This window comes from Pleurodeles waltl, chromosome 11 (genome assembly GCF_031143425.1).
Source record: "Pleurodeles waltl isolate 20211129_DDA chromosome 11, aPleWal1.hap1.20221129, whole genome shotgun sequence".
NCBI lineage: Eukaryota > Metazoa > Chordata > Amphibia > Caudata > Salamandridae > Pleurodeles > Pleurodeles waltl.
Window position 1 is genome coordinate 915,296,894 of NC_090450.1, and position 14,672 is coordinate 915,311,565.

Below are 14,672 nucleotides of genomic sequence, written 5' to 3' on the forward strand. Positions count from 1 at the left end.
GTTAGGTCAAATGAAAGCCCAATAGTAAGAGTTATAGTACTTGTGCACCATGACTAAACTAAACAAACTAAAAGAGCCAAATTAAAGTTATTTTTATATGGAAATCCCAGGACTGGAGCACTGTGCCCTCAGTGAAATGGAGTCACCCAGCCACTCCAAGTGAAAGAGACCAAAGATAGGAATCATACTCAAGTATCTCTTCATTTCTTAGTTCCTAAGAATGTTCTACTAACCTTCATATTTTCTAGTAGAGCATGAGGGTCTTCAATGCCTTCTGGGACACATTTCTTGTTGTCTGGAAGTGATTCAAGTTTTTCCACAAGGGCTTTCAACCCTTTAAGCTCAAACTCTGTAAGATGAGTCCATCGTGCAGAGACTTCAGTAGCTGGAGAATCTTCTGGAGTTTTAGAATAATCAACAGGTGTTGGAGACTTCACACTCTCGTCTGACTCATTGGACAGTGTTCTTTTGAAATAGCCAATGGCTGCTGTATTTTGTGTATTGCCTGGGGTATCCTTCCCATCTGAATTTGTGCTGATGGGTGAAGATGAGCCATCTGCTGATAATTTAGCACTCTTTTCCACAATGTCATCCTTTTCTTCCCGATTATGGGACTCAGAAGATTCTTCTTCCATGTCTAATTGGGAATCAGACGAGAAGCTATCTGTGCTGGTCTTTGTGCGAGCTTCTGAAAAACAAACAAACAAAAGTTAAATGGTATTTTACATCTAACAGGAACCCCCACATGTATGGGGAGGAAAGAAGGAGAGGGAGCAGGGCCACCATGAACTGCACTCTCCTGCTCACTAACAAACACACACAAATCAATCCTGCATGTAGGAATGTATCTAATTAGAGGTTATCCATGTGATGCTCGGATAGGTATGTCCTACAGGCAATAAAAAAACTGTAATGAGAGCCCTCACACAACTGCCTAGGTGTCAAGCTTCATCGTCCAGCCTCTTCATTCAACAAGAACTAATAGAACAGCAAATGGGGTTCCTATCTGAATAGGAAGCACTTAGTGAACGATACAAGGATATGGAAAATGGTGCATGAAAGTAAATATTGCCTAGGTATCTCAAGTATACCTATACTACTGATAGTGCTTAAGGGATAGTTAAAAATAACATGCTCGGTGCATACTCTTGCAAGCTTTTTGTCCACATGTTTCTGCCTAGTGGCCTCTAGAAGGTCTGTGGCATTAGTCAGGACCACGATACCTTAAGTTTCTTAGACTTTGATATCCCACTCCTTCAAATATCAGTCATACAACTTCATAAAGTGTGCAAAAGGAAATTACACACGTTTTGCGATTAACTAAGTTTCTTGTGAGGCCCGTATGAAGATACAATGAAATAAATCGACCGACAAACTGGACAAAACGAAAATGTAAAAGTAAAATAAAAAGTAAGAGAGTAGCATGCAGTGTAGTGTATACACTTACTAAATGCTCAAGGTGTGGGTGTCAACGTAAAAGCAGATGTGGTATAGACACTGCACCGAGATCCCTCCATGGGACCCTACAGAATTAGCCATTAGGGTAAGGCCATGTGTGATTGTGGATGTGTTGGAGTACAGCGCCGTTTTAATAACATGTATGTTCACTGTGTGTGCATCGCAAGCGATTTTACAGTGATAGCTTTTGTGCATAACTTCTATGCCAGGATTGATTTTTGTGTTTATTACATCCTATATTATACAAAAAGGCAGCGCTATGTTAAAAGAAACCAGTGAGTTACCTGATATTATGGTGTCTGCAGCTTGAAACTCTTCTAGATTCACATGCTTTGTACAATCACGCCGCCTAGTGGTTGTGTCTGGTAGAATCTTTGTTTTCCTCAAAACTTTGTTAGCTTGTGGATGGGAGTCGACATTGGTTGAGCCCCTACGACGTAAACCGTAATCCTGCAATGTCTATGAGCATGTCCATCGCCGTAGAGGCGATTTTTACATTCCAGGAACATCCTGCAATGGGGAGGCAGGAGGGTCGCATGAGAATCTAGAAGAACTTCATGCTGCAAAACCATAATTCTCTTCTAGATTCACATGTTTTCCACAGATTATGCAGCGGTATTACCTACCTGGTGTCGGTGGGCAGAAGAGGGAGTGGGAGCAAAAATGGCAAAATTGATTCTCCTGCACAACCTGACCCACTTCAACCTATTTACGTCAGTGTAAATACATACACTACTGTTTTGTGAAAGTATGCTGAAATGCCTATGTGGCTGCCTTGTATATTTCCTGTACGGTGACAAAGGCCATGGAGGCCATCGTAGCCCCTTTCTTCCAAGGAGAGTGTGCACTCAGTTTGGTGAGGAAAGGTTTGTGTGCTAGATAGTAACACAGCTGGATAGTCTGTACAACCCATCTAGAAATAGTGTTCTTGGAAACGGCTGTCCCTACAGCTTGAGCTGAATTACCCAAAGACATGTGCTGTGTTTTCCTGTTGTTGTGTGCCACCTGCACGTAGTATAGAACTGACCTCCTGACATCCAGTTTTTGTAGCACCCTTTCTGACTCTCCGTGATATGACTGCTACCAGGAACACACAGTTTTCAATGTAAGATGCCCGAGTATGGTCTTGTACATTGGTTCAAAAGATGCATCCATCAACCCTGCCAACATCAGGTTCAAATTCCAGTGGAAGAGTTTCCTGCCTCAGAAGAAAAAGGGTTTTTATCCCTTCCACGAACCCTTTAATCAGTGAATTAAGAAAATATTTTGTGTATGTGTTCCTTGAAAGTAGGGTGTAATCTCTGATAAATGTACCCGTAACAAGACATATAAGAGTTTACACTTTGAAGGATGTGTCTGGTTTCGGACTATGACAGTGTCCTGGTGGAACCTGTGTTGCATTTTCTAAACTGGCATCAAGATATACATCTCTTCACACTTAAAGGCATAACCCCCGATTCCCTGATGATACATACTATAGCCTATGGCAGATAAAGTTGTTTACATTTGGCTATTTCAGAAACGATGTTGTCAACCGCATTTCCCCCGGGTTTGGGTGGAATATCTTTCCTTGCTGCATGGTTAGAGAGTCTCTGTGCACTGGAATTTTTAACATACTGCTGTTTCAACAATTGGAGTAGAGGTGAGAACAATGGCTGTTGAGGGCACTTAGGAGCTATGAGAATCTTTGTCATGTTGGGGATTCTAAAGTACTCTAGAATTGTCGGTATCGATGATATTGGTGGAAAAGCATAACTTATAAACAGGGCATTCCCCAGCGACTGGGGGTGGTAGCGCCTAAAAGTGACGCACCTACATTTTGTATTTTCTGGTGTTGCAAAGAAATATATGCCTGATATTCCCCATAGATCGAAAAGTATGTCCACTATAGACTGGATTACCTCCTAGTCGTGTGTGCAGGATGTTTGTCTGTTTTACAGTCTGCTTGTCTGTTCTCCATCTACCTTCTCCCTCCATGGAACATGACCTGCCAGCAATAAAATGTTAACTCCTATAGCCCACTTCCAAATGTTCGGGACTAACTGTGACAGTGGGTATTATACTACCCGCCCCCATCACTGTTGATGTAGTACACTGCTGTTGTCTCGCCTGTTAGTGTTTGCAGTCTTTATCCCCGATTAGCTCTAGAAGGGCTTCAGTGCTACAAAGATTGTCTTTAAAATCTAAATTGATGTGTTTGGTAGCACCCTGTGCTGAAGAAAGACCTCTCATCTTTAAAGTGTCCATTTGTGCTCATCAGCCTATCAGTAAAGCGTTCCTGGTGATGATGGCTTGTGGCAAGGGAGTCTTGAAATGTCTCTCCTTGAGCATATTCCCTACACTCACCATCTCAGTTTCTTGCTAACCTTGTCTGTTACAACCACTAGATCCTCCCAAGTGCCTGACGCCTTTGCCCATTGATTGTGAAACCATTTCTGTACCAGTCTCATGTGCAGTCTCACGTTGGGAATGGAGTGGATACAGGAAGCCATCATCCCCAAGAATTTCATTACCATTCTTACTGACAGAGACTATGACATCTGGTAGAGTCGATTTTGTGCCAGTGCGGTCTAAACCTTCCGTGTAGTCAGGTATGTCATTGCCAACTGTGGGCCATATTCACAAAGCTAAACTTACATGTTTGGGCAAGTTTACATATTCACAAAACCTCAATTTAGTAGGTCTTTCTTTTTATGTACGAAGTTCTCTGCCCTGGCTGCAGACTTTGAGCAGTCGTAAAGGTACTAATAAGTTGTCCTTTTGTGGATACTGAAAAAAAGTAAGCTTACACAAATGTATAAGTTTAACTTTGTGAATCAGGATCTGTATATTCAGGTCTGCACCTTGGAAAGTTTTCATGGTTTGTGGACTGTGAGATGATTTCTCCCAGTTTACCATGAAGCCTAGAATGTGTAATAGTGATACCACCCACGTCATGTTCTCTTGGCAAAGCTTCGAATTTATGCCTTGACTAGCCAGTCGTACAAGCAAAGATAAACATGTATGCTCTGCCTTAAGAGGTGTGCAGCTATCACCACCAGAGTCTTCGTGAAGACCCTTGAGGCAGGCTTTATTCTGAACCATAGGGCTTTGAAATAGTAATGTTCTCCCTCCATTACTAATCTTAGATACGTCTTATGTGCTGTGTGAATGAGGAATTAGGCGTCTTTGAGGTATACAATTGCTAGGTAGTCCCTTTTGTCTATCAAAGGTATTACACCCCATAATGTTGTGACTAGAAATGTTTGTGGCTGTCTGTATCTATCTACAAGGTGCAGGTCTAAGATAGGCCGCATAGTCAGGTCTTGTTTTGCTACAAGAAAGTAAACTGAGTACACACCTATATATTTTTTTCTTGCGACACCTTCTCTATAGCATCCTTTGCCAGCAGCTCTTGGACCTCTTTGAGCAGGATCTGGAATTGGTCCTTATTGTAATGTAGATATTTTGGTGGGTTTGTTGATGGTTTTTGTATGTAGTCTATACCGTAACGGTGCCAGAAGATATTTACAACCCATGAGCCTGTGGAAATGGCTTCCCAGTTAGTCACTTAAAGGAGCCTAAGGCAGATCCTCCAGATTTTCCACCTCTTGGTTTACCTCAGACTCAAAAAAGGAGATTGGGTTGTTGTTGCCCCTGCACATGGGCTAGAAACTGGCTGGTCCACGGCTGCTTCTGACCCTGTGTGCCAAGCATCTGCCTCCCAACCTCTCTCTTCTTGAAGGCTTCGTCTTTTTAATGAAGGTCTAAAGACCTGAAGAACGAGTTACTTACCTTCGGTAACGACTTTTCTGGTGGATACATTAGCTACCTGTGGATTCCTCACCTAATGAATACTCCCATGGCGCCAGCATTCGACTGAAATCTTCTTCCTAGTCTCTGCACGTCGACGAGGACGTCACTCTAGCCCACGCGACGCCGTCTGACGTCATACAGGCAATAAGAGGTCCTCGCCGACGTGCCGACGTCAGTACCAACATTTTTTACGTGCATGAGAACAGCAACCCAATGCAATGAAAGAGCAAGGCAACATCCCATAACATTGTAAAATGCACAACATTGCAATAAAATGGCTGTAAATTTAATATAACTCTCTCTTTTTTTTTTTTAAACCAACAAATATATGCAAATCATGTATATACACAAAGATATATACATATATATAAACATATAAATATATACAAGTATCCATATATACAACATCTATTGCACCCTTGAAGAGCCAAGAGGAGCGCACTCAAGGATTACTTGGTAAGACCAGAAAGGCAACGGGGAGGCGGGTGGGACCGTGAGGAATCCACAGGTAGCTAATGTATCCACCAGAAAAGTTGTTACCGAAGGTAAGTAACTCGTTCTTCTGATGGATACAACTACCTGTGGATTCCTCACCTAATGAATAGAGTCCCAAAGCAGTACCACTCCCGGTGGTGGGTGCCGAAATGGTCAAACCAAGAAATCCTGCAGCACTGACCGTGCAAAATGGCCGTCCCTTCTGACCTCAGAGTCCAAACAGTAATGTTTCGCAAAAGTGTGAAGGGACGACCAAGTTGCGGCCTTGCAGATGTCGACCACAGGAACACCCCTGGCCAAGGCAGTAGTGGCCGACTTAGCTCTGGTGGAATGAGCTCTAATGCCATCAGGAGGATCCTTCTTTGCCAAAGAGTAACAGATTTTAATGCAAAGAACAACCCACCTGGAGAGTGTTCTCTTGTGGACTGCCTTTCCTCTCCTCTTGCCCACGTATCCGATGAACAGCTGATCCTCCAGCCTGAAGTCCCTCGTTCTATCTATGTAGAAGCTTAACGCCCTCTTTGGGTCCAAGCGATGTAGTCTCTCTTCCTCCTTTGAAGGATGAGGCGGAGGATGGAACGTGGACAAAGTAATTGTCTGGGCCAAATGGAAGGGTGAAACAACCTTCGGGAGGAAAGCAGCCTTGGTCCTCAACACCACCTTATCCCCATAAAAAGTTGTATAAGGGGGTTTTACCGATAAGGCTTGCAACTCACTCACTCTCCTTGCAGATGTTATAGCCACCAGGAAGACTGTTTTAATAACCAAATACCTTAAGGGGCAAGAATGCATCGGCTCAAAAGGGGACCCCATAAGGAAAGTGAGGACCAAGGACAAATCCCATTGAGGCATAACGAATGGTTTTGGAGGATATTTATTTAGAAGACCTTTCAAGAATCTGAGAACAATAGGGGATTTAAAGAACAATGGTTGATCTGGAAGACAAATGAAGGCTGACAGGGCAGACAAATAACCTTTAATGGTAGCCACTGCACAACCTTTCTGCGCTAGAGACAGAGCAAAAGACAAAACATTTGACAGATGAGCATGTAAGGGATCAATCTGCCTCTCTCCACACCACATAACAAATTTAGACCACCTATTAGCGTAGATAGATTTAGTGGAGTGTCGCCTGGCCGCTAATATAACATCCACTACATCAGGCGGGAGAGAGAAGGAACTCAGGTTGCCCCGTTCAATCTCAAGGCATGTAGGTGTAGACTCTGGAGGTTGGGGTGTAAAACCTGCCCCTGCGACTGCGAGAGGAGGTCTGCCCTGAGAGGGAGACGGAGCGGAGGGCACAGCGAGAGTTGGAGAAGGTCGGAGTACCACACCCTCCTTGGCCAATCCGGAGCTATTAAGATGACTTGGGCCCGGTCTTGGCGAATCTTCCTCAACACTCGAGGAATCAAGGGTATGGGAGGAAACGCGTAAAGCAACTGGTCGCACCATGTTATCTGAAACGCGTCCCCCAATGCTCCCTGCACCGGATACTGGAGGCTGCAGAATAACGGACAATGCGCGTTCTCCCGAGTGGCAAACAGATCTATCCGAGGAAACCCCCACATCTGGAAGATTAAACGGACTTGATCTGGATGGAGACGCCACTCGTGGTCGGCCGAGAATTGGCGACTGAGACTGTCCGCACGTACATTCAAGACCCCGGCCAAATGATTTGCTACCAAGCAAATCTGATGGTCCTTTGCCCAGGACCATAGTCGAAGAGCTTCTCTGCAGAGAAGGTACGACCCTACTCCTCCCTGTTTGTTTATGTACCACATCGTGGTAGTATTGTCCGTCAGGACCTGTACCGACTTACCACGAAGGGAAGGGAGTAAGGCCTTGAGAGCCAGACGTACAGCCCGTAACTCTAACAGATTGATATGAAACATCTGTTCCTCTGGAGACCAAAGTCCTTTGATCTCCAGGTCCCCCAGATGAGCTCCCCACCCTAGAGTGGAAGCATCCGTTATGACAGTGGCCACTGGTGGCGACTGCGCGAACGGCTTTCCTTGCGAAAGATTGTTGCTCGCAATCCACCACTTCAAGTCCACAGCAGCATCTCTGGAGATCTTGACCGCACCTTCTAGATCTCCCTTGTGTTGAGACCACTGCCTTCGGAGGCACCACTGAAGAGCCCTCATGTGCCAGCGAGCATGCGTGACCAACAGTATGCAGGAGGCAAACAGACCGAGCAGACGAAGGACCTTGAGGACTGGAACTACCGCTCCATTTTGAAACATTGGAACCAATTCCTGAATATCTTGAACCCGCTGAGGCGGAGGAAAGGCTCGATTCAATGTTGTATCCAGTACTGCCCCTATGAACAGGAGGCGCTGAGAGGGCTCCAGGTGAGATTTGGGCACGTTCACCGAAAAGCCCAGGTCGAACAACAACTGGGTTGTTGACTGCAGATGATACGACACAAGCTCTGGGGACTTGGCTTTGATCAACCAGTCGCCCAAGTAAGGGAATACTGCTATCCCCTTCCTTCTGAGCTCTGCCGCAACCACCGACATCACCTTCGTGAAGACTCGAGGTGCCGAAGTAAGACCAAACGGGAGGACCGCAAACTGATACTGCTGCGACCCTACCACAAACCGGAGATACTTCCTGTGCGACTTGAGTATCGGGATATGAAAATAAGCATCCTGCCAGTCGACAGACACCATCCAATCTTCTTTGTTCAACGCCAAAAGCACCTGTGCTAGGGTCAGCATCTTGAACTTTTCCTGATTGAGGAACCAATTCAAGACCCTCAGATCCAGGATCGGTCTCAACCGACCATCTTTCTTGGGAATCAGGAAGTACCTTGAGTAACAACCTCGACCCCTTTCCTGCTCTGGAACCAACTCCACTGCGCCCTTTGAAAGGAGGACTTGAACCTCCTGTTCTAGCAACAGGAGGTGTTCTTCTGAACAATAAGATGGGCGGGGCGGGAGGGGGGGCGGAAACTCCCGAAAGGGAAGGGTGTAGCCTTTCTCCACAATACTGATAACCCAAGTGTCCGTTGTAATAGTCTCCCACTTGTGGAGAAAATGCCGTAATCTTCCCCCTACAGGAGAGGAGTGAGTGGGAAATGGTGGAAGCCTAAGGCTGCTTTCCCTGCTGCACCCCTCCAGAGGACGAGGAAGAGGCAGAGTGCTGCTGAGAGGCTCCTCTGGTGCGGGCCCTACCCCTCCCTCTAAATGATCTATAGGGGTGAGAAGAGGCGGGTTGCTGGAATTTCCCCCGAAAGGAAGAGGAGGAAGAGCCACGTCCAAATCCACGAAACCTCCTGAAAAATCTGGAGGAGGTAGAAGAAGGGGCTTGTAGTCCTAATGATTTGGCTGAGGCCCTGCTTTCTTTGAACCTCTCCAGGGCTGAATCCGCCTTGGCCCCAAACAGTTTGTCCCCATCAAACGGGAGGTCCAACAGGGTCGACTGCACGTCCGCAGAGAACCCTGAGTTGCGAAGCCAAGCCTGTCTCCTCGCAACCACAGCCGTGCCCATCGCCCTAGCCACTGAGTCAGTCGTATCCAACCCAGATTGGATAACCTGGGTTGCAGCAGCCTGGGCATCGGAGACGATATTCAAAAGCCCTTGGGGAAGCTCCGTATGGGAAGATGTTATTTCGTCCATAAGAGCATAGATGTACCTCCCCAAGATACATGACGCGTTGGTGGACTTCAACGCCATGCTGCAGGATGAGAATATTTTCTTGGACTGAGAGTCCAACTTCTTGGAGTCTCTATCCCCCGGCACCGTCGGAAAAGATCCAGGCGCAGATCTAGAAGAACAGGAGGCCTGGACCACCAAGCTCTCCGGCGTAGGGTGTCTGGACAGAAAGCCAGGGTCAGATGGTGCAGCCCGATACCTCCTGGCCACAGCCCTATGAACAGCCGAGGAAGATACCGGCTTCTTCCACACCTCCAACACCGGATCAAGCAAAGCCTCATTGAATGGTAAAAGAGGCTCCGCTGCAGTAGAGGCCGGATGCAGGATCTCAGTCAACAAATTCTGCTTCGCCTCTGCTACCGGCAAAGGCAATTCAAGAAAGTTAGCTGCCTTTCTTACCACAGCGTGAAAAGTGGCTGCCTCCTCAGTATACTCCCCTGGAGATGACAAGTCCCACTCAGGGGAAGTATCCAGCCCACTAGCTGTATCCAGTCCATGAAGACCCTCGCCAGAATCCTCTATCTCTCCTTCCTCCAATACCCGTTGGTATTCCTGCTCCTCTAAGAGACGGAGAGCACGCCTCCTAGAATGTAGCCTCTCTTCAAAACGCGGCGTCGACATGGCATCCGCCGAATTCGAGGAACGACGCCGATCGCCGGATCCATCCGACGCCATGTCCGGCGCCACAGGCAGCTTCGACGCTGAGGTAGGAGCTGGATGCAGAGAGGCGCGTCTCGGAGCCTCCGATGGTCCTGTCGGAGTCACTGGTCGAAACTCTGAAGTCGACTGGATGGAAACCTCCGGGGCCGAAACCTCTGGGGCCACCGGAGCGGACACCGGAGTCGACACCGGTGCCGAGCCCACATTCCCTAAGGGGAGAAAGGGCATGAAGGGTGCTGGCCGTAGCGGCGCCGGAGCACCCAAGGTGAAAGCCAACAGCCCCGAAGGACCAGTTGGAGCACCTCCTGGAGCCATCTGCTGAAAGATGGTATACATCGCATTCAAAAATGCGGTATTATCAGCTCCAGGGGCAGGAAAAGCCGGATACTGGGGTGCCTGGATCGAAGGCGACCCCGACGCCAGCCTCGACGTCTGCGACGCCGGAGAGTACACCTGAGGCTGCGGCACTTCAATCACTGAAGATGTCTGCCCAGGCGAAGTCGGCGAAGCCGGAGAAGGCAACGGCGTCGATGGATGTGGAGTGACTGTGGGACTGACCTCCCAAGTCTTACGACGCCGAGCCGAAGGCGACCTCGATCGAGACCTCTGGCTGGAATGGCGCCGTGAATCCCTACGGCGCCGGGAATCTCGATGGCGCCGATGAGTCTTCGGCGAGGAGGACTTCCTATGATGCTTCTTCTCCTTCCTCTTTGACTTCGCCATGAAGAGTTTAGCCTCTCGCTCTTTTAGGGCCTTGGGATTCATGTGTTGGCATGAATCACATGTTGCGACGTCGTGGTCGGAGCTTAAGCACCATAAACAGTCCGAGTGCGGGTCCGTAACGGACATCTTGCCCCCACACTCCCGACAGGGCTTAAAACCAGACTTCCTCTGAGACATAGTAACTCTCAGATAAAAATCACGCAGCAGAAAAACACACTGTAACTTCGAAAGCAACAGTAGCTCCCTCGAAGATAACCGTTTCGAATGCACGGAAAAAAGGGAACTGACGTCGGCGAGGACCTCTTATTGCCTGTATGACGTCAGATGGCGTCGCGTGGGCTAGAGTGACGTCCTCGTCGACGTGCAGAGACTAGGAAGAAGATTTCCGTCGAATGCTGGCGCCATGGGAGTATTCATTAGGTGAGGAATCCACAGGTAGTTGTATCCATCAGAAGGGCTCATTTAGCCTTTGCGGTTTCATTCACCTTCTTCATATCTTCCAGCGCTTAGCCCACTCCCCGGCCAAAGAGCTGGTTCCCTGTGAGAGGCTTTTCGAGTATAATAGATTGTACATCAGACTTAAAACCAGAGATGCACAGCCATGCATGTCTCCTCATAACCGTCCCAGAGCTAAATGCCTACTTGCTGTATCCGCAATCTCAAAGGCTTACTTGAGGCATTAGTTCGGAATGTTCTTTCCTCCCTCAATAATGCTTTTAGCTTCCTTATGGTACTTCTTCAGGAGGTCCAACATGAAGTCTTCCACCTCCTCCCAGTATTGGTAAGCAAGACGTTTTTATAGGGCGTTGGAATTAGCGATCTGCCACAGGGTGGCTGCAGCCTTCTCCAATTTTCCTCCTACAGTCTCCATCCTTTTACTTTCTTTATCTGGCAGCTGCCCCATGGGTGATGGGTACATAGCCGTCTTCCTTGCAGTGAAGACAATTATGTAGTCCACTTCTACATGGCCTTGAATATATTTAGGGTCTTGGGTTTGAGGCCCTATATTTTTCCTCTCTGCGCGGTATGACTGCTTTTGACGTTGTCGGCTTAGAGAAGAACTCTGCCTTGTTGCACAACGCTTGGAAGCATGGGAAGATACTGGTACCTGCTGGAGTTAGTGTTTCGAGGAGGAATCATGTCTCCTCTTTTTCAATTTTTAGTTCCACTCGAAATGCCTCTGTCTTTATCACAACTGAGTGGGATGTGGAAACTTAGTCAGTAGGGGAAAGTCCCTCCTGAGGTGAATGTGAACTTGACGTATTCCAACAGCATTTCTTCCTGTGGTTCATCTATCCCTAAGTCAATCTCCTCCATCAACAGAGCACCCCTCTTCTGTTTCTCCATCTCGACAAGCCTGCCATGTCTGTACTTGCCACATGTATGCAAAGGGTCTTGTAGCTGTGAACTAGGGTCTTTGGTTAAATTACAAGCATGAAACACAATACTCCGACTAATGGTCTCAAGGGAGACAGAACATACAAAGTGGGTGTTCATCTTTGAGGGTCAACTTTCAGTGGAAGTTTAGGCAAGACTTGAAGAGTATACTGATACTCATGCTGGTGTAGAGGACCCATAGGGGTCACACTTCGACCAAGAAACATTTTCAGAATATATATCCCCCTGACAAACACTCAAGAAACCTCTCTCCAGCCTCTAGCACAAATCCCAGTACAACTCTCAACTGCTTTCTGTTGTTTTACAAGGACTTCTCGACATCCTCAGTCAAAAAAAACGTCAGGATCACTCCGATGCACCTCCGTATCAAACGCCAGAAAAAAAGATCCTAAGATGGTGGACACACAGCGGGCATTGTGGGATTACAGTCAACATCATATAAGGTCTCCACCCATGTCAACTTCCACCCACAAGCTAACAAACAAAGTTTGGAAGAAAACAAAGATTTCCAGACCCAGCCACTAGATAGCAGGATTGTACAAAGCATGTGAATCTAGATGATATTTCATGCTGCAAAACAAATAAGTTATTAAACTGACTTGTGTGAAACTCGGTGGTTAAATATCAGCTGAACTGCATGCAGCCCCACTCAGTGCAGATTGTCCAAAGGTGACAGTAAATACAATGCCCATATTAACCCTTTCCTTAGAACTCTGAAATACTGTTTATCAGATGCAGGTTCTACCTCATAGTTTGCACAACAATTTCCAGTGAGACTACAAAAACTAATGGAAGGAAATGATTACATCAAGACTTCTTAAGCGGTGGAAAAGATGATAGACAGCATTACAATCCACAGTTTTAGGTATTCAGTTTCTTCACAGGAGGGAAAAAAATGAGTCATGACACTGCCTCAAAAGATCTTGTTAGCCTGAACTACTAGACAACATCCTTTCTGTTGTTGAACATAAACAAACCCATAACATGTTTCGACTTTTTTGGGACTCACTTTTTGAGTCCATCCCAATTTCCTGGCATAACTAGCTCTGGAATCACATCTGGAGAAACCGCTTTCATTTGGAGTGACTAAGACAACAAAAAGGTATTGGATGAAAATGCTCCAACCAACGCCTAAACACTGAGCAATCCATTATATTCCATTCAGTTGTCATTTTGCTTATCTGTGCAATTACAGAAGGGGACAACCTTCAAGCACATCAGTCTTGAGTCCACCCCAAATGAATGGTCAGACTCAACTTCATATGCCATGTCTACAATACACAGGAACACAAAGCCAGATAAAATAAGTCCTTACTAGACTTCACTGGTGTATAGCAGCTTTAATTGCTCGACAGAGAGAACTTGTGACCTATGGCTGCGTTTTCCTCTGCCACATAGTAAACTCACTAAACATTTAAAAAAAGTAATCAATATATTGAAACCTGCGCCTCTTGACCCCCGGTAACTCCTTTCAGAACCATTAAATCCAATGCCAACTTGTATCTGCCATTTTAGAAGGGGACTCAACAGATGCAAATTACCCACAGAAGTCCCTCCCTCTCCACATCTGGTCTAAAAGGGAATACAAGCAGCCACAGGCATGTTTTTGTACTAATGAACCTCAAAGGAGAGGTTCACCTTGAGAACCGTGACACAATGGTAAAAGGGCCCATGTCACATAATCTACCACTCAGAGGGACTAAGGATTTAATTTAGTTTGGAGGATGGGCTACTCTGTCACAGATATGAAGGATAGCTCATCCCCCTTATTACAAGTGCATTACATCCTATGACACTGTAATAAGCCGGACAGGATATTCGTCACATTTGTGAAGCAGTGTCAATTTGCCAAAGTGTAAATTAGGCCCCATGACATCAAATAAATGCAGATGGAAATATGTGAGAGAACGCATCGCAAACCCTCTGGGTAATATTCTATTACAATGTTGTAGCTTCTCTGTGCCACTACAGAAAGTCACCAACCATAAGCAAATGTAACTTGATACCGGTCTTAGGAGAGGCGCAGTCAAAATTGCTAGGCCATAGCCCTATCTACATTGACTCGAGCATTTTTATCAAACACCTTGTTGTTACCCGACCACAGTATTAAATGCCACCCAGCCTAACAGTCCAAAATAGCATCACAATACCGTTTTCAAACACTTGATTAACTAAAATACTTGGGTCTCTTTCCCCAGACATTTGCCTGTCCCAGAACGCACACAATAACCACTGTGATATTCTCTGCCGCGCTCAATGTCATTTCCATTTCTAGATGTCCTCCTCTTTGGGTTAACTGCGCCAACACCCCACATAATTAGGCAATTTATATATACTATGACAGAGGTATGTCAGATAAATTCAAGATGCAGATAGGCTTCACAATTCAAGTTCCAAATCGCAAGTACAAAAATATCTCCAATAATATGTTCAAGAAATCCAACAGTAGTGGTAACAATGTATGTTTGGAACATTAAATATGATAC

The 14,672-nt window shown here is 46.2% G+C and overlaps 1 protein-coding gene across 5 annotated transcripts in view; it reads right to left on the reverse strand.

Moving 5' to 3' along the window:
* Positions 1-14,672, reverse strand: part of KDM2B (lysine demethylase 2B) — a 715,168-nt gene that overhangs the window by 297,993 nt on the left and 402,503 nt on the right. For all 5 annotated transcript variants that reach the window (XM_069214908.1, XM_069214905.1, XM_069214907.1 and 2 more), the window contains exon 11: positions 234-688. In XM_069214908.1, the coding sequence (XP_069071009.1) occupies positions 234-688 (455 nt within the window). The remainder of the gene's footprint in view (positions 1-233; positions 689-14,672) is intronic.